Here is a 20000-nt window from a genome sequence, read left to right as displayed (position 1 = left end):
ATACTCTATAGAATCTGGTGTATGAAACACTGTATACTCTATAGAATCTGGTGTATGAGACGCTATATACTCTATAGATTCTGGTGTATGAGACACTATATACTCTATAGATTCTGGTGTATGAGACACTATATACTCTATAGATTCTGGTGTATGAGACACTATATACTCTATAGAATCTGGTGTATGAGACACTATATACTCTATAGATTCTGGTGTATGAGACGCTATATACTCTATAGATTCTGGTGTATGAGACACTATATACTCTATATATTCTGGTGTATGAGACACTATATACTCTATAGAATCTGGTGTATGAGACACTATATACTCTATATATTCTGGTGTATGAGACGCTATATACTCTATAGATTCTGGTGTATGAGACACTATATACTCAATAGATTCTGGTGTATGAGACACTATATACTCTATAGATTCTGGTGTATGAGACGCTATATACTCTATAGATTCTGGTGTATGAGACACTATATACTCTATAGATTCTGGTGTATGAGACGCTACATACTCTATAGATTCTGGTGTATGAGACGCTATATACTCTATAGATTATGGTGTATGAGACACTATATACTCTATAGATTCTGGTGTATGAGACGCTATATACTCTATAGATTCTGGTGTATTAGACGCTATATACTCTATAGATTCTGGTGTATGAGACACTATATACTCTATAGATTCTGGTGTATGAGACGCTATATACTCTATAGATTCTGGTGTATGAGACACTATATACTCTATAGATTCTGGTGTATGAGACAATATATACTCTATAGATTCTGGTGTATGAGACGCTATATACTCTATAGATTCTGGTGTATGAGACACTATATACTCTATAGAATCTGGTGTATGAGACACTATATACTCTATAGATTCTGGTGTATGAGACACTATATACTCTATAGATTCTGGTGTATGAGACACTATATACTCTATAGATTCTGGTGTATGAGACACTATATACTCTATAGATTCTGGTGTATGAGACGCTATATACTCTATAGAATCTGGTGTATGAGACGCTATATACTCTATAGATTCTGGTGTATGAGACGCTATATACTCTATAGATTCTGGTGTATGAGACGCTATATACTCTATAGATTCTGGTGTATGAGACACTATATACTCTATATATTCTGGTGTATGAGACGCTATATACTCTATATATTCTGGTGTATGAGACACTATATACTCTATAGATTCTGGTGTATGAGACACTATATACTCTATATATTCTGGTGGATGAGACACTATATACTCTATATATTCTGGTGTATGAGACGCTATATACTCTATATATTCTGGTGTATGAGACACTCTTTGGCCTACACCTTTTTTGTTTCTTCCACTTGATGTACGATTTCCTCAATTATAAGTCTGCGTGCTGTTTGGGACGCAAGCAAGAGTGACTTTGAACAGATGTGTAATTAAACCCAAATAGCACCCTATTCACCATAGTACATTAGCTTCTACCAGGGCCCACAGGCAATAGGGTGCCATTAGTTTATACCAGGGCCCACAGGCAATAGGGTGCCATTAGTTTATACCAGGGCCCACAGGCAATAGGGTGCCACCATTTTACTACCAGGGCCCACAGGCAATAGGGTGCCATCATTTCCACCAGGGCCCACAGACAATAGGGTGCCGCCATTTACTACCAGGGCCCACGGGCAATAGGGTGCCATAATTTCCACCAGGGCCCACAGACAATAGGGTGCCGCCATTTACTACCAGGGCCCACGGGCAATATGGTGCCATAATTTCCACCAGGGCCCACAGGCAATAGGGTGCCATCATTTCCACCAGGGCCCACAGGCAATAGGGTGCCATCATTTCTGTAGGGCCCACAGGCAATCGGATGCCATCATTTCCACCAGGGCCCACAGGCAATAGGTTGCCATCATTTCCACCAGGGCCCACAGGCAATAGGTTGCCATCATTTCTATAGGGCCCACAGGCAATAGGGTGCCATCATTTCCACCAGGGGCCACAGGCAATAGGGTGCCATCATTTCTATAGGGCCCACAGGCAATAAGGTGCCATCACTTCCACCAGGGCCCACAGGCAATAGGGTGCCATTAGTTTATACAAGGGCCCACAGGCAATAGGGTGCCACCATTTTACTACCAGGGCCCACGGGCAATAGGGTGCCATCATTTCCACCAGGGCCCACAGACAATAGGGTGCCGCCATTTACTACCAGGGCCCACGGGCAATAGGGTGCCATAATTTCCACCAGGGCCCACAGACAATAGGGTGCCGCCATTTACTACCAGGGCCCACGGGCAATATGGTGCCATAATTTCCACCAGGGCCCACAGGCAATAGGGTGCCATCATTTCCACCAGGGCCCACAGGCAATAGGGTGCCATCATTTCTGTAGGGCCCACAGGCAATAGGATGCCATCATTTCCACCAGGGCCCACAGGCAATAGGTTGCCATCATTTCCACCAGGGCCCACAGGCAATAGGTTGCCATCATTTCTATAGGGCCCACAGGCAATAGGGTGCCATCATTTCCACCAGGGCCCACAGGCAATAGGGTGCCATCATTTCCACCAGGGCCCACAGGCAATAGGGTGCCATCATTTCCACCAGGGCCCACAGGCAATAGGTTGCCATCATTTCCACCAGGGCCCGCAGGCAATAGGGTGTCATCAGGGATGCACGGCTTTCAATCACATTAAATGCATTTCAACAGATAAAACAGAATAAGTAACATGAATGAGGATATTATTGTGACATTTTTTTACTTAGAATTGATGTTGGATAAATAAAAGAATATCTTTGCCCTAATCTATTTAATACGCTCCCATTGTGTACCTTCATAACTGACAGGGATAAAAGACATGGAACAACAGTGACTGAATGTGAGTTGTCCTCCGGTGTCTTTGTGTCTGTGCTCATTTGTTTGTGTGTGTGAGTGTGTGAGTGTGTGTGAGTGTGTGTGTGTGTGTTCCTCTGGGGTGTGTGATTCAGTGATCCTACACCAGCTCTGCCCTGTTCTGCCAGCGTCTCTCACTCACATTGTCTGGGCTTTGAAGACGACCTGTAATGCATGTTTGATCACAGGCAAAAACAGTCACTTAGAAGTCCCCCCAGTCTTGGCACAGTCTTGGTACGTAGAGACAGGAGTGGTAATTTTCTAGAGCAGTGATTTCAGATGTGCCTTATTAGGATGTTGAGCTACATTTCCCTCGGAACATTCACTAATGACCAAATACACCTTTGGAAAAACAGGCTGGTCCCTCCTTTTCCCTTAGCTCACAGACACACAGACACACACACCACACACACACGCACGCCACCACCAGCAGCCAACTACTGTCTCTCTGGTGAGATAGGATTAACACTGGGTTCCTGGCATCAAGTGCAGAGACAATCAGATCTCACAATGCTGCTTTCCAAATAGGTAATTAACATTGATTCATTTAGAATCCATTTTTCTTTACTGGTGTCAATGTAATAATATGTCATGATGTAGTATGTGTCATGAAATTGGGATGGTATTGAGGGAGAGATGATTTCAAGAGCCTGAAATATTGACCAATGTTATGGAGAGGAGCTCAAGAAGAGAGATTCTAGTTTGCTTCAGTCTTTGCCGTTTGGGACGGATACAGAAACTACAGGCAGAGAAGCAGTTTGAAGCCTGGAGCGACAGACCACAGGAGACTCTCCAGTAGAGCTACAGAGGAAGAGACTGTGGTTCATGAACTCACATTTACATTTAACGAAAGAAAAACGTCAACCAACCAACAGCAGAACAAACCTGTCTTTTCTGAGCTTCCGGCGCTGACAGAGATGGCCGCCTCGCTTTGCGTTCCTAGGAAACTATGCAGTATTTTGTATTTTTTTGTCATATTTCTCACATTGTTACCCCAGAAAATCTTAAGTCTTATTACATACAGCAGGGAAGAACTATTGGATATAAGAGCAACGTCAACTCACCAACATTACGACCAGGAATACGACTTTCCCGAAGCGGATCCTCTGTTTGGTCCACCACCCAAAACAATGGATCGGATCCCAGCCGGCGAACCGAAACAACGGCGCCGCAGAAGGGGAAGACGTCTTCTGGTCAGGCTCCGTAGACAGGCACATCGCGCACCACTCCCGAGTATACTACTCACCAATGTCCAGTCTCTTGACAACAAGGTAGACGAAATCCAAGCAAGGGTTTCCAGAGAGACATCAGAGATTTTAACGCTCTTTGTTTCACGGAAACATGGCTCACTCTGGATATACGTTATCAGAGTCGGTACAGCCACCTGGTTTCTTCACGCATCGCGCCAACAAAAACAAACATCTCTATGCTAAGAAGTAGGACTGGGAGGTATGCCTTATGATTAAAACTTCTTATGGTTTGGGGGTCGTATTTCGACATCCAAATGAGAAGCGTGCCCAAAGTAAACTTCCTGTTACTCAGGCCCAGAAGCTAGGATATGCATATAATTGGTAGATTATGTTTCAGGCTTGTTTTCTGAAAAATGAAGAAGAATGAGACCTACCTGTCAGTGTAGAATCATGCAGTGCTGGTTTGCGCGGATGACCGAGCGCACACCCTTCGTTGTTTTTCCTTTCTATTGAATGCGCTATTGTCCAGTTGAAACCTTATCGATTATTTAGACAATTGACAACCGGAGGATTGACCAGCGGAGGATTAATTATAAACATCGTTTGACATGTTGTGACAAACTTCACCGATACTATTAGGATGTATTCCGTCTGCCTGTTTTGACCGCCTTGGAGCCAGTCGATTACTGAACAGAACGAGCCAACAAAACGTAGTTTTTGGGATATAACGAGGGACTTTATCGAACAAAATTAACTTTTATTGTTTAGCTGGGACTCTTGTGACTGCAACCATATGAAGATCTTCAAAGGTAAGTGAGTAGTTTTATCGCTGTTTCTGACTTTTGAAATTCCTCTGCTTGGTTGTAAAATGTCTGTATGTGTCACGTTCGTCGTAGGGATCGGACCAAGGCGCAGCGTGAGTAGAGTTCCACATAATTTTAATAAACTGAAACTCACCCAACAAAACAACAAACAACCAAACGAAACCTGAAGCTACTGATGTGCACTAAGGCAACTTTACATAGACAAGATCCCACAACACAAATGAGGAAAATGGCTACCTAAATATGATCCCCAATCAGAGACAACGATAAACAGCTGTCTATGATTGGGAACCATATCAGGCCAACATAGACATACAATAATCCCTAGACATACAAAAACCCTAGACATACAAAAACTAGAGTACCCACCCTAGTCACACCCTGACCTAACCAAAATATATAGAAAAACAGAGATATCTAAGGTCAGGGCGTGACAGTATGCTTTTGTAAGCGGGGAGCTGTCCTCATATAATCGCATGGTATGCTTTTGCCGTAAAGCCTTTTTGAAAAATGACAAAGCGCCTGGATTAACAAGAAGTTCATCTTTAAGCCGATGTATAACACTTGTATTTTTTATGAATGTTTATTTTGACGATTTGTGCATTTTGAATTTGTCACTCTGCAATTTCACCGGATGTTGTCGAGGTGGGTCGTTAGTGGAACGCCTGCCCCAGAAAGGTTAACGAGATGTGGTGTGATAATAACAACATACAGGAACTCAAGTCATTTTGTTTACCTGACATAGAATTCCTTACAATCAAATGCCGACCGCATTATCTAACAAGATAATCCCAAGAAAGCCCAAGAAATCCCAAGAAAGCTATGGTAACTGAGCTAAATGACTATCCGTCATCATGAAGTGCTTTGAGAGACTAGTCAAGGACCATAACACCTCCACAATACCTGACACCCTTGACTCACTCCACTTTGGTTACCGCCCCAATAGGTCCACAGACGACGCAATGACAACCACACTGCCCTAAGCCATCTGGACAAGAGGAATACCTATGTAAGAATGCTGTTCAGCGACTACAGCTCAGCATTTAACACCATAGTACCCTCCAAACTCATCATTAAGCTCGACCCTGGGTCTCGACCACGCCCTGTGCAACTGGGTCCTGGACTTCCTGACAGGCCGCCCCCAGGTGGTGAGGGTAGGAAACAACATCTCCATCCCGCTGATCCTCAACACCGGGGGCCCAAATGCGTGCATTCTCAGCCCTCTCCTGTACTCCCTGTTCACACATGACTGTGTGGCCATTCACACCTCCAACTCAATCATCAAGTTTGCAGACAACACTACAGTGGTAGGCTTAATTACCAACAACGACGAGACGGCCTATAGGGAGGAGGTGAGGGCCCTCGTAGTGTGGTATCAGGAAAATAACCTCTCACTCAATGTCAAAAAACCAAAGGAGATGATCATGAAACAGCAGAGGGAGCAGCCCCCTATCCACATCGACGTGACAGTAGTGGAGAAGGTGGAACGTTTTAAGTTCCTCAGCGTACACATCACGGACAAACTGAAATGGTCCACCAACACAGACAGCATCGTGAAGAAGGCACAGCAGCTCCTCTTCAACCTCAGGAGGCTGAAGAAATTTGGCTTGTCACCAAAAAACACTCAAACTTTTACAGATGCACAATCGAGAGCATCCTGTCGTTCTGTATCACCGCCTGGTACAGCAACTGCTCCGCCCACAAACGAAAAGCTCTCCAGAGGGTAGTGAGGTCTGCAAAAATGCATCACCAGAGAAAAAACTACCTGCCCTCCAGGACACCTACACCACCCGATGTCACAGGAAGGCCAAAAAGATCATCAAAGACAACAACCACCCGAGCCACTGCCTGTTCACCCCTCATCATCCAGAAGGCGAGGTCAGTACAGGTGCATCAAATCGGGGGAACGAGAGACTGAAAAACAGCTTCTATCTCAAGGCCATCAGACTGTTGAACAGTCATCACTAACATTGAGTAGCTGCTGCCAACATACTGACTCATCTCTAGCCACTATAATAATACAAATTGCATGTAATAAATGTATCACCAGCCACTTTAAACAATGCCACTTTATATAATGTTTACATACCTTACAATACTCATCTCATATGTACAGTTGAATTTGGAAGTTTTAGCCAATTACATTTAATATTAGTTTTTCACAATTCCTGACATTTAATCCTAGTAAAACTTCCCTGTCTTCAGTCAGTTAGGATCACCACTTTATTTTAAGAATGTGAAATGTCTGAATAATACATAAAATGATTTATACAGCTTTTATTTCTTTCATCACATTCCCAGTGGGTCAGAAGTTTACATACACTCAATTAGTATTTGCTAGCATTGCCTTTAAATTGTTTAACTTGGGTCAAACGTTTTGGGTAGCCTTCCACAAGCTTCCCACAATACGTTGGGTGGATTTTGGCCCATTCCTCCTGACGGAGTTGATGAAACTGAGTCAGGTGTGTAGGTCTCCTTGCTCGCACAAGCTTTTTCAGTTCTGCCCGCAAATGTTCTACGGGATTGAGGTCAGGGCTTTGTGTTGGCCACTCCAATACCTTGACTTTGTTGTCCTTAAGCCATATTGCCACAGCTTTCAAAATATGCTTGGAGTCATTGTCCATTTGGAAGACCCATTTGCGACCAAGCTTTAACTTCCTGACTGATTTCTTGAGATTTTGCTTCAATATATCCAAGTAATTTTCCATCCTCATGATGCAATATATTTTGTGAAGTGCACCAGTCCCTCCTGCAGCAAAGCACCCCAACAAAATGGTCCAGAAAAAATGGGTCCAGATTTTGCAGCTCTTTCAGAACATCAGCTGACTGGTTTTGGGAGAAGGAGAAATGGGGAAGGCTTGGGCGAGTTTCTGTGCGGGGTGCAGTGCTGTTGACCGAAGTAGGGGTGGCCAGGTGGAAAGCCAGCCGTAGAAAAATGCTCATTGAAATTCTCAATTATAGTGGATTTATCGGTGGTGACAGAGTTTCCTATCCTTAGTGCAGTGGGCAGTTGGGAGGAGGTGTTCTTATTCTCCATGGACTTTACAATGTCCCAGAATTGTATTGAGTTTGTTTTGCAGGAATTAATATGGTGACTCATGATTTTCACTTTTTTTTTTGTAACTGACGGGATTAGAATGCAGGTCTCCCAATATCAATGTCTTAAACATTAGACGAGAGGGCAGACTGCCAGTCAAAAGTGTGGACACACTTACTCATTCAAGGGCATTTCTTTGTTTTTACTATTTTCTACATTGTAGAATAATAGTGAAGACATCAAAACCTATGAAAATAGCACATATGGAATCATGTAGTAACCAAAAAAGTAGTAACCTTTTTTTTTTTTTTTAGAAAGTAGCCACGCCTTGCCTTGACGACAGCTTTGCACACTCTTGGCGTTCTAAATGTGACGCTGAATGACAACACAATGATTGGGCTCCCGAGTGGTACAGCGGTCTAAGAAACTGCATCTCAGTGCTAGAGGCGTCACTACAGTCCCTGTTTCAAATCCAAGCTGAATCATATCCGGCTGCGTTTGCGAGTCCCACAGGGCGGCACACAATTGGCCCAGTGTTGTCCGGGGCAAAGGTACAAATCTGTCGTTCTACCCCTGAACAGGCAGTTAACCCACTGTTCCTAGGCCGTCATTGAAAATAAGAATTTGTTCTTATCTGACTTGCCTGTTTAAATAAAGGTTAAATTAAAACATTATAATTCCTAAAGAAGTTAAATCTGCTTTAAGTTTTGTTTCCTTGACGTGCTACGAAGAAATATTGCGATACTGGTAATGTCCCAGCCCTAGTGAAAAGGTGGTGTTTACGTGTAAACTCTAAATTGAAGACATGAAATTCTCATTTTGAAAAAAGCCATTTCACATGTGAAACTACAAATTGAACAAGTGTTTTACTGTAACGGGCGTTTCGTTGTTCACAGTGTGGTGAACAGAAGATAGGGGTCTTTTTGGTCTACACCCAAGAGACACTGAAAACCACTTATCTTCTTGCACTGCGTTGTGCTTAGAAGGCTTGGCTCTGTAATATGTCTCACTGACAGGGAGATCACTCACCCAATCACACTCACACACACACACACACACACACACACACACAATCACAAATATTCACAAACACACACACACACAATCACAAACAATCACACACAATCACAAACACACACACACACACAATCACAAACACACAAACACAATCACGCATGCAAACCCCAAACAGCAAGCAATGCAGGTGTAGAAGCACGGTGGCTAGGAAAAACACCCTAGAAAGGCCAAAACCTAGGAAGAAACCTGGAGAGGAACCAGGCTATGAGGGGTTGCCAGTCCTCTTCTGGCTGTGCCGGGTGGAGATTATAACAGAATATGGCCAAGATGTTCAAATGTTCATAAATGACCAGCATGGTCAATTAATAGGTCTGGGACAGGCAGCACATCCGGTGAACAGGTCAGGACTCCATAGCCGCAGGCAGAACAGTAGAAACTGGAGCAGCAGCATGGCCAGGTGGACTGGGGACAGCAAGGAGTCATCATGCCAGGTAGTCCTGAGGCATGGTCCTAGGGCTCAGGTCCCCCGGGAGACACAATCACATACACACACACACACACACACACACACACACACACACACACACACACACACACACAGTAGCTTCCCTCCTCATCCTGTCTGTTAGACATTAATGTTCCCATTATTTTCCATACAGAGAGAGAGTGCGCTTCACCTGTTCGCTCTGTGTGTTTGTTTTCAAAAGTGGAGTCAAACTTATCTAAGCAAAAGTCGGTATGAAAAGTCGGTATGGATTACAGGGGAAAGCAAATCCACACACATGGGCTATTCTATAAAATCCTTTCTTTATAATTAATATCACCTGATTGAGCTAATCATGTAAATGTAATTAACTAGAGAGTCGGGCACCACTAAATAATATTTATAGAGCTGTTATCTTCCGAATAAATTCTTAAAGACCTAGTAATATTTTACATCAATAGCAGTCAATATCAATCGTCATCTTACTTCAGTCTCATCTGAAAGTTGTAAATTCTTGGTTAACTGCACAAACCCTGACTAACAAGTTGAATCAGCAATACAAAATTTGGTTTAATTATTTATTTACTAAATAGCTAACTAATCACACAGAGTTACACATACACATAATTAAATCATAACTTGATTACAAATTAAGTTTTCATGAAAATGTCATTTATATATAAAAATGAGTTAATATACGACGGCACATCTCGGGGAGCGGCCATGTACAGCATCCTAAATGGCACCCTATTCCCTACGTAGTGCACTACTTTTAACCAGAGCCCTTCGAGTTCTGATGAAAACTAGTGGACCAGATAGGGTGCTATTTGAGATGAAGACCAGTATCGCGATAGTTGTTAGTAGCGTGGCAAGGAAACAAAACACAAAGCGGATTTAACTTATTTTTTGGGGAAACGTCATTGTGTTGTCATTCAGTGTCACATTTACAATGCCACGAAGCTGTGCTATTTGAGATGCAGACACAGCATATGGAAGAGGGATTGCTAAGGGGAATTTTGTGCCGATTCAGCCCCACAGCCACTTTCTCTTTTGACACGAGGCAATTGTGTCGTTTTGAAAAAATGGCAAAAAGGTAAACTACTGTAAATTAATTGTTTGTTTTGTACAAAACTCCCTTGGCTGTAGAGATACTGTTGTCCCAGGGGACAAGGCCTCTGTGCTTTCAATTCATCCGTACGTCTATTTCTCATCTCAGCCCAGCTTTAGAAAAGGCAACACACTGCCTATGAATCAGTCATCCATTCAAGTAGCAAAGCATAAAAAAAATCCATCCATACACATTGTACAAATACAGAACATTTTGCCACGGACATGGTTCTGGCAGCCTCTTTTACGACTTAGGTTCCGGCCCAAATACCATCCAATTGAGGGTCCATATTTCTCTGGTCAAAAGTAGGGCACTATGTAGGGAATAAGGTGCCATTTTGACATACACTTACCCTCCATTACATAAGACTGGATCACAAAGGGACCTTAATGGATTCAAGAGCATTACATATTTTTTTTTAGGGCAGGCTTTTGTAGTAGTTAGATTGTATCAATTGTGTGATTTTGCAGCCGGGGCAGAACACAGCTGAACTGATGAACAGGTTGTTTCCAGAAAAAACTGAAGGGAAAGTCATTTTGCCTAGTGAAGGCTTTAATGACCTCAAAGTCACTTGTGTTTCACGCCTCATCATGATTTTACTACTATCAGGGTCACCCCTATACTATCACACACACTGTTGTGACGACCCTCCCGCTGTTGTGAAGACCCTCCCACTGTTGTGAAGACCCTCCCACTGTTGTGACGACCCTCCCACTGTTGTGACGACACGCCCACTGTTGTGACGACACGCCCACTCTGTGACGACACGCCCACTCTGCGACGACCCTCCCACTCTGTGACAACCCTCCCACTCTGTCTGCCAAATTATTTCTCTTTGCTCTCGTTTTCCTTAATAGGATGTCGGTGGGCAGAGCCAGGAGGGTCGTCAGCGAAATGGGACACACCTGGGGATAAATACACCTTTCCCACCATTCATTGAGGACTCTCGCCATGCATACACACTGCTGGGTTTTGGTTGTGAAATTTTTTGTGGCTGTTTTTGTTTGTTTGTTTTGTTTTGTTTGTTTGTTTGTTTTAGCACTTCTCAACACCCCTCATTATCACCATCTATGCACACAACCACTCACTTACACTACTAACTACTGACTACACATAATTGTTAATTGTATATTGTTTACTTTAGATAATACCTATATTTGTTGTTATTCCTAATCTCAACATTGTCTCCCATCTTTGTTACGGGCTACGAGCCGGTTTGTGACACTGTACACACACACATTCACTGTATTTATGCACACACACACACACACACACACACACACACACACACACACACACACACACACACTGTCATTCCATAGTCATGCTCCTGCAGGGATATTCAGTTCACACTCCTTGTAAAGGGTAGTGACACCTTGTTAGTGCTGAGATCAACCTGAGATCTTTAGACTTACTCTTCAGGATGGGAGTTCATAAAGCCCTCTGCAAACCAAATGGCATCCTATTCCCTGTAGGGCCTCTGGTCAAAACAAGTGCACTATATCGGGAATAGGGTGACATTTGGCACCGACTGTTACAGCTATTATAATTGGCTCTCCTCTGAAGTAAATCAGACATTATAGTAATGGAACACATTACTGGAGAACATGTGACACTGCTTTAATGATGACCAATCAGCCAGGAAGAGCCTAGTGGGGGATCTGTCTAGTTCAAATGTATAGGGATTAACATGTGGGAGCTAAATCCCATACAACATTAAGAGTGTTCTCAGAAAGTGGATCATCTGCCTAATGAGGCTGTCCACTGATATTAAGAGGATAAATCATATTATTATAAGCTGGTGTGGTGAGGATAGAGTATTGGAGGCCTTGTACGTGTGTGTGTGTGTGTGTGTGTGTGTGTGTGTGTGTGTGTGTGTGTGTGTGTGAAATTTTGCTTTATTGGTCGCAGACATATGTTTACCAGATGCTATTGTGGGTGTAGTGAAAGGCTTGTGTTCCAAGCTCCAACAGTGGAGTGAAATAATGGAATTATGAAATACAGAAATATTTCAGAAACCGGTGTCGGAGATCAGAGTATAAATATAAATGTAAATAAAGTTGAAGTCGGAAGTTAACATACACTTAGGTTGAAGTCATTAAAACACGTTTTTCAACCATTCCACAAATGTCTTGTTAACAAACAACAGTTTTGGCAAGTCGGGTAGTACATCTACTTTGTGCATGACACAAGTAATTTTTCCAACAATTGTTAACAGACAGATTATTTCACTTATAATTCACTGTATCACAATTCCAGTGGGTCAGAAGTTTACATACACTAAGTTGACTGTGCCTTTAAACAGCTTGGAACATTCCAGAAAATGATGTCATGGCTTTAGAAGCTTCTGATAGGGTAATTGACATTATTTGAGTCAATTGCAGGTGTACCTGTGGATGTATTTCAAGGCCTCAAACTCAGTACCTTCAAACTCAGTGCCTCTTTGCTTGACATCATGGGAAAATCAAAAGAAATCAGCCAAGACCTCAGAAAAAACAATTGGAGCCCTCCACAAGTCTGGTTCATCCTTGGGAGCAATTTCCAAATGCCTGAAGGTACCACGTTCATCTGTATAAACAATAGTACGCAAGTATAAACACCATGAGACCACGCAGCCGTCATAACGCTCAGGAAGGAGATGTGTTCTGTCTCCTAGAGATGAACATACTTTGGTGAGAAAAGTTCAAATCAATCCCAGAACAACAGCAAAGGACCTTGTAAAGACACTGGAGGAAACAGGTACAAAAGTATCTATATCCACAGTAAAATGAGTCCTATATCGACATAACCTGAAAGGCCGCTCATCAAGGAAGAAGCCACTGCTCCAAAAACACCATAAAAAAGCCAGACTATGGTTTGCAACTGCACATGGGGACAAATATCGTACTTTTTGGAAAAATGTCCTCTGATCTGGTGAAACAAAAATAGGACTGGTTAGCCATAATGACCATCGTTATGTTTGGAGGAAAAAGGGGGAGCTGAAGAAGCTGAAGAACACCATCCCAACCGTGAAGCACGGGGGTGGCAACATCATTTTCTGGGGGTGCTTTGCTTCAGGAGGGACTGGTGCACTTCACAAAATAGATGAAATCATGAGGATGGAAAATAATGTGGATATATTTGAGCAACATCTCAAGACATCAGTCAGCTTGGTCGCAAATGGGTCTTCCAAATGACTCCAAGCATATTTCCAAGGTTGTGGCAAAATGTCTTAAGGACAACAAAGTCAAGGTATAGGAGTGGCCATCACAAAGCCTGACCTCAATCCCATAGAAAATGTGTGGGCAGAACTGAAAAAGCTTGTGCGAGCAAGGAGACCTACAAACCTGACTCAGTTTCATCAACTCTGTCAGGAGGAATGGGCCAAAATCCACACAACGTATTGTGGGAAGCTTGTGGAAGGCTAAATTTCTAAAATCCTAAATTTCCGACTTCAACTGTACATATGAAATGAGTAAAACAGTATGTAAACATTATTAAAGTGACCAGTGTTCCATGTTTATGTACATAGGGCAGCAGCCTTCAAATAAAATCAAGTCACATTGTATTCGTCACATGAGCCCGAATACAACAGGTGTAGGTAGACCTTACAGTGAAATGCTTACTTACAAGCCCTTAACCAACAATGCAGTTCAAGAAAGAGTTAAGAAAATATTTAGTAAATAAACTAAAGTAAAAAATAATTTAAAATAACAATAATAAAATAACAGTAACGAGGCTATATACAGGGAGTACTGGTAAGGAGTCAATGTGCGGGTTACAGGTTAGTTGAGGTATTTTGTACATGTAGGTATGGGTAAAGTGACTATGCATTGATAATGTAGCAGCAGTGTAAAAAAACAAATAGAGGTGTGGGGGGTGTCGATGGAAATAGTTTGATTTAATTGTTCAGCAGTCTTATGGCTTGGGGGTAGAAGCTCTTAAGGATCCTTTTGGTCCTAGACTTGGCGCACCGGTACCGCTTTCCGTTGGATAGCAGAGAAAACAGTTTATGACTTTAGTGCCTTATGGTCAGATTCCGAGCAGTTGCCATACCAGGCGGTGATGCAACCAGACAGGATGCTCTCGATGGTGCAGCTGTAAAAATTTACAGAGATCAATGCCAAATCTTTTCAGACTCCTGAGGGGGAAATGTGTTGTTGTGCCCTCTTCAAGACTGTCTTGGTGTGTTTGGACCATGACAGTTTGTTGGTGATGTGGACACTAAGGAACTTGAAACTCTCGAGCCTCTCCACTACAACCCTGTCGATGTTAATGGGGGACTGTTGCTCCTGTTCCTGTAGTCCACGAACAGCTCCTTTGTCTCGCTCACATTGAGGGAGAGGTTGTTGTCCTGGCACCAAACTTCCAGGTGTCTGACCTCCTCCCTATAGGCTGTCTCATCATTGTTAGTGATCAGGCCTACCACTGTTGTGTCATCAGCAAACTTAAAGATGGTGTTGGAGTCGTGTTTAGCCACGCAGTCGTGGGTGAACAGGGAGTACAAGAAGGGGCTAAGCAGGGATGAGTAACCGGGTAGTACCAGTGACTAAGTTTAGAGCAGGGGACTGGGTGGAGACCGGCTAGTGATGGCTATTTAACAGTCTGATGACCCTGACATGTAACCTGTTTTTTCAGCCTCTTGGTCCCAGCTTTGATGCACCTGGACTGACCTTGCCTTCTGGATGATAGCAGGGTGAACAGACCATGGCTCGGGTGGCTGAGATCCTTGGTGAACTTCTTGGCCTTCTTGTGACACCAGGTGCTGTAGATGTCCTGAATGGCAGGCAGTGTTCTCACAGTGCAGTTGTGCCTTCGTCACCACACTGTCTGTGTGGGTGGACCATTTCAGATTGTAAGTGATGTTTACTTGAAGCTTTTCACCTTCTTCACTGCGGCCCCCATCGTTGTGAATGGGGACATGCTCCCTCTGCTGTCTCCTAAAGTCCTGGATCAGATCCTTCGTTTTGGTGACATTGAGGGAGAGGTTATTGGCCCCACTCCGCCAGGGCCCTCACCTCCTAGCTGTAGAATGACACATCATTGTTGGTAATCACTAATGTGTCATCTGCAAACTTGATGATTGAGTTGAAGGCGTGCGTGGCCACGCAGTCATCGGTAAACAGGGAGTACAGGAGGGGGCTGATGTTTTACGTGCCCCTAGCCGATTGTGTTTTTTTTTGTTTGTTTATTTGAATTGTTTGTAACTTATTTTGTTACTTATTTTGTACATAATGTTGCCACTATTGTCTCTTATGAAAGAAAATAACACCTTTCACGACTCTGATGAGCCCGATGAGAAGGATATACTGTTTTCTCTGGAACAGGCCCCGATCCCCGTGATCTGCGTGAAGAGGAGGCGGAGAAAGAGGGGCTGAAGAGAGGACTGCATTCTGAGAAATCGGAGGCGATCGAATAAACCCCCACTTCCTTCCATTCTGCTAGAAAACGTGCAAACCTTGGAGAAGAAAACGACAATTTAAATGGAATATTAAACTACCAGCGGGACATTAAAAACTGTGATTCCTCCGATGGCATCGAGGAGTACACCACATCACCCATTGGCTCCATCAATAAGTACATTGATGACGTCGTCCACACAGTGACCGTACGTACATACCCCAACCAGAAGCCATGGATACAGGCAGCATCCGCACTGAGCTAAAGGCTAGAGCTATTGCTTTCACGTAGCGGGACTCTAACCAGGAAGCTTATAAGAAATCTCGCTATGCCCTCCTCAATCTCTCTCTCTCCTTTCCTTGGCCATGTCGTAATTGCAAATGAGAACTTGTTCACAGCTAGCCTACCTGGTTAAATAAAGGTGTTCTCAACTATCCTACCTGGCTAAATAAAGGTGTTCTCAACTAGCCTACCTGGTTAAATAAAGGTGAAATAAATAAAAACTTAAATAAATAAATGTAGACCCACAAGCCACTGAGGCCCCTCATGATGAGTTCTAATGTTTTGTGACCCCCATCCCCATCACAGTTGCCCATCTCTGCTTTAAATGGATCTGCCCTGCTGCAGATGTTACATTGGGGCTCCATCCCAAATAGAACCTGGTCAAAAGTAGTGCGCTATAGAGGGATTAAGGTTCTGGTTAGAAATAGTGCACTATATAGGGAATTGGGTTCCATAAGGTCCTGGTCCAGAGTAGTGCACTATATAAGGAATAGGGTTCCATAGGGTTCTGATCCAAAGTAGTGCACTATATATAAGGATTAGGGTTCCATAGGGTTCTGGTTAGAAATGGTGCACTATATAGGGAATAGGGTTCCATAGGGTTCTGATCCAAAGTAGTGCACTATATATAAGGATTAGGGTTCTATAGGGTTCTGGTTAAAAATAGTGCATTATATAGGGAATTGGGTTCCATAAGGTTCTGGTCCAAAGTAGTGCGCTATAGAGGGAATAGGGTTCCATAGGGTTCTGATCCAAAGTAGTGCACTATATATAAGGATTAGGGTTCTATAGGGTTCTGGTTCAAAATAGTGCACTATATAGGGAATTGGGTTCCATAAGGTTCTGGTCCAAAATAGTGCACTTTTTAGGGAATAGAGTTCCATAGGGTTCTGGTCCAAAATAGTGCACTATATAGGGAATTGGGTTCCATAAGGTTCTGGTCCAAAATAGGGCACTAATATAGGGAATAGGGTGCCATTTGGGTACAGAGCAGATCCTATGGTCTTCCGTATGGCAGGATGGCAGAAGGGGAAACATCAAATCATCCTCATGATGTTGGTAGTCTGTGGGGTTGAAAAAGTCTTGCTAATTTACCAGTTACTAGTACGTTCCTTAAGTTCCTGGGCAGATTCTCTCCTTATTAACAGGGATGCAGGTAAGAAGTGTAGAACAAGTTCCAGTCAGTGTAGTTGTAACACAATCTAAATGTTTGTTTATGTTGTACACCTTCCCCCAAAAAACATCCTCACCCCCCCCCCCAAAAAAAACATCCTCACCCCCCCAAAAAAACATCCTCACCCCTCCCCCCAAAAAACATCCTCACCCCTGCCAAAAAACATCATCAGCCCACCCCAAAAAAACATCCTCCCCCCCCCCAAAAAAACATCCTCACCCCCCCCCCAAAAAAAACATCCTCACCCCTCCCCCCAAAAAACATCCTCACCCCTGCCAAAAAACATCCTCACCCCCCCCCAAAAAACATCCTCAACCCCCCCCTCAAAAAAACATCGTCAACCCCCCCCCCCCCCCCCCCAAAAAAACATCCTCACCCCCCCCAAAAAAAACAGAAAGTTGTTTTAATTCCATATCCTGTATCCCTCCCCCTTCCTAGACACACACACACACACACACACACTTCCGTTGTTGCCGTTGTTTATTTCCCTGTAGATTTGCCTCCGCCCAGCAGTCTGTGGTTGATTTAGCATCAAACAGCACCTGAACCCAGGGATGTATGACCCATTACATCTGTCAATCACCATGCATTACACTACACTTCTCATGCGGACCAAATCCCACCCTATTCCCTATGCGGTGCACCACTTTTAACCAGAACCCTATGAGAGCTAGTGGACTTTCATAGGGAATAGTGTGACATTGGGGAAACAGACAAAGGCTTGGTCCGGGGCTGCCAGAGTCACTGCACTAAGAAATATGTGAATGTAACTATGCCAACTATAAAGTGGCCATCAGCTTGACACAGGCAGAACAGCGGAATATGACATTGGGGAAATAGCTAAGGTGTGTTTTACTCTCAGAACAGGAACGAAGTGAAGTTCAAGTGTTCTTTATTCTGGCATAAGGAAGGAGAATATAGTTTTACATTGGACACCATTTTGTGTGTATTATAACGTGTTCTGTATAGTTCAGTTGGTAGAGGACGATGCTTGCAGCCACAGGGTTGTGGGTTCGATTCCCACGGGAAACAAGTACAGAAAAGGTATTAAAATGCATGCACTCACGACTGTAAATCAAATAAAAAATCTAATCAAATTGTATTAGTCACTTGTGCCGAACACCACAGGTGTAGTAGACCTTACAGTGAAATGCTGAATACAACAGGTGTAGTAGACCTTACAGTGAAATGCTTAATACAACAGGTGTAGTAGACCTTACAGTGAAATGCTGAATACAACAGGTGTAGTAGACCTTACAGTGAAATGCTGAATACAACAGGTGTAGTAGACCTTACAGTGAAATGCTGAATACAACAGGTGTAGTAGACCTGACAGTGAAATGCTGAATACAACAGGTGTAGTAGACCTTACAGTGAAATGTTGAATACAACAGGTGTAGTAGACCTGACAGTGAAATGCTGAATACAACAGGTGTAGTAGACCTTACAGTGAAATGCTGAATACAACAGGTGTAGTAGACCTTACAGTGGAATGCTGAATACAACAGGTGTAGTAGACCTGACAGTGAAATGCTGAATACAACAGGTGTAGTAGACCTTACAGTGAAATGCTGAATACAACAGGTGTAGTAGACCTTACAGTGGAATGCTGAATACAACAGGTGTAGTAGACCTGACAGTGAAATGCTGAATACAACAGGTGTAGTAGACCTTACAGTGAAATGTTGAATACAACAGGTGTAGTAGACCTGACAGTGAAATGCTGAATACAACAGGTGTAGTAGACCTTACAGTGAAATGCTGAATACAACAGGTGTAGTAGACCTTACAGTGGAATGCTGAATACAAAAGGTGTAGTAGACCTGACAGTGAAATGCTGAATACAACAGGTGTAGTAGACCTTACAGTGAAATGCTGAATACAACAGGTGTAGTAGACCTTACAGTGGAATGCTGAATACAACAGGTGTAGTAGACCTGACAGTGAAATGCTGAATACAACAGGTGTAGTAGACCTGACAGTGAAATGCTGAATACAACAGGTGTAGTAGACCTGACAGTGAAATGCTGAATACAACAGGTGTAGTAGACCTTACAGTGAAATGCTGAATACAACAGGTGTAGTAGACCTTACAGTGGAATGCTGAATACAACAGGTGTAGTAGACCTTACAGTGAAATGCTGAATACAACAGGTGTAGTAGACCTCACAGTGAAATGCTGAATACAACAGGTGTAGTAGACCTTACAGTGAAATGCTGAATACAACAGGTGTAGTAGACCTTACGGTGAAATGCTGAATACAACAGGTGTAGTAGACCTCACAGTGAAATGCTGAATACAACAGGTGTAGTAGACCTTACAGTGAAATGTTGAATACAACAGGACCTTACAGTGAAATGCTGAATACAACAGGTGTATTAGACCTTACAGTGAAATGCTGAATACAACAGGTGTAGGTAGACCTGACAGTGAAATGTTGAATACAACAGGTGTAGTAGACCTTACAGTGAAATGCTGAATACAACAGGTGTAGTAGACCTCACAGTAAAATGCTGAATACATCAGGTGTAGGTAGACCTTACAGTGAAATGCTGAATACAACAGGTGTAGTAGACCTTACAGTGAA

General features: G+C 43.1%; 1 protein-coding gene across 1 annotated transcript in view; it reads right to left on the bottom strand.

The window, feature by feature from the left end:
• LOC118945993 (putative proline-rich protein 21) overlaps positions 1-15461 on the bottom strand; it is a 168376-nt gene extending 152915 nt beyond the window's left edge. Inside the window, exon 1 of the mRNA XM_036969660.1 lies at positions 15441-15461. Within this exon, the coding sequence (XP_036825555.1) occupies positions 15441-15461 (21 nt within the window). The remainder of the gene's footprint in view (positions 1-15440) is intronic.
• Between the last annotated feature and the right edge of the window lie 4539 nt (positions 15462-20000).

Source organism: Oncorhynchus mykiss, chromosome 31 (assembly GCF_013265735.2).
Source record: "Oncorhynchus mykiss isolate Arlee chromosome 31, USDA_OmykA_1.1, whole genome shotgun sequence".
NCBI classification, from domain to species: domain Eukaryota; kingdom Metazoa; phylum Chordata; class Actinopteri; order Salmoniformes; family Salmonidae; genus Oncorhynchus; species Oncorhynchus mykiss.
The sequence above is the reverse complement of the archived record's forward strand: the minus strand, read 5'-3'. Positions and strand labels throughout refer to the sequence as shown.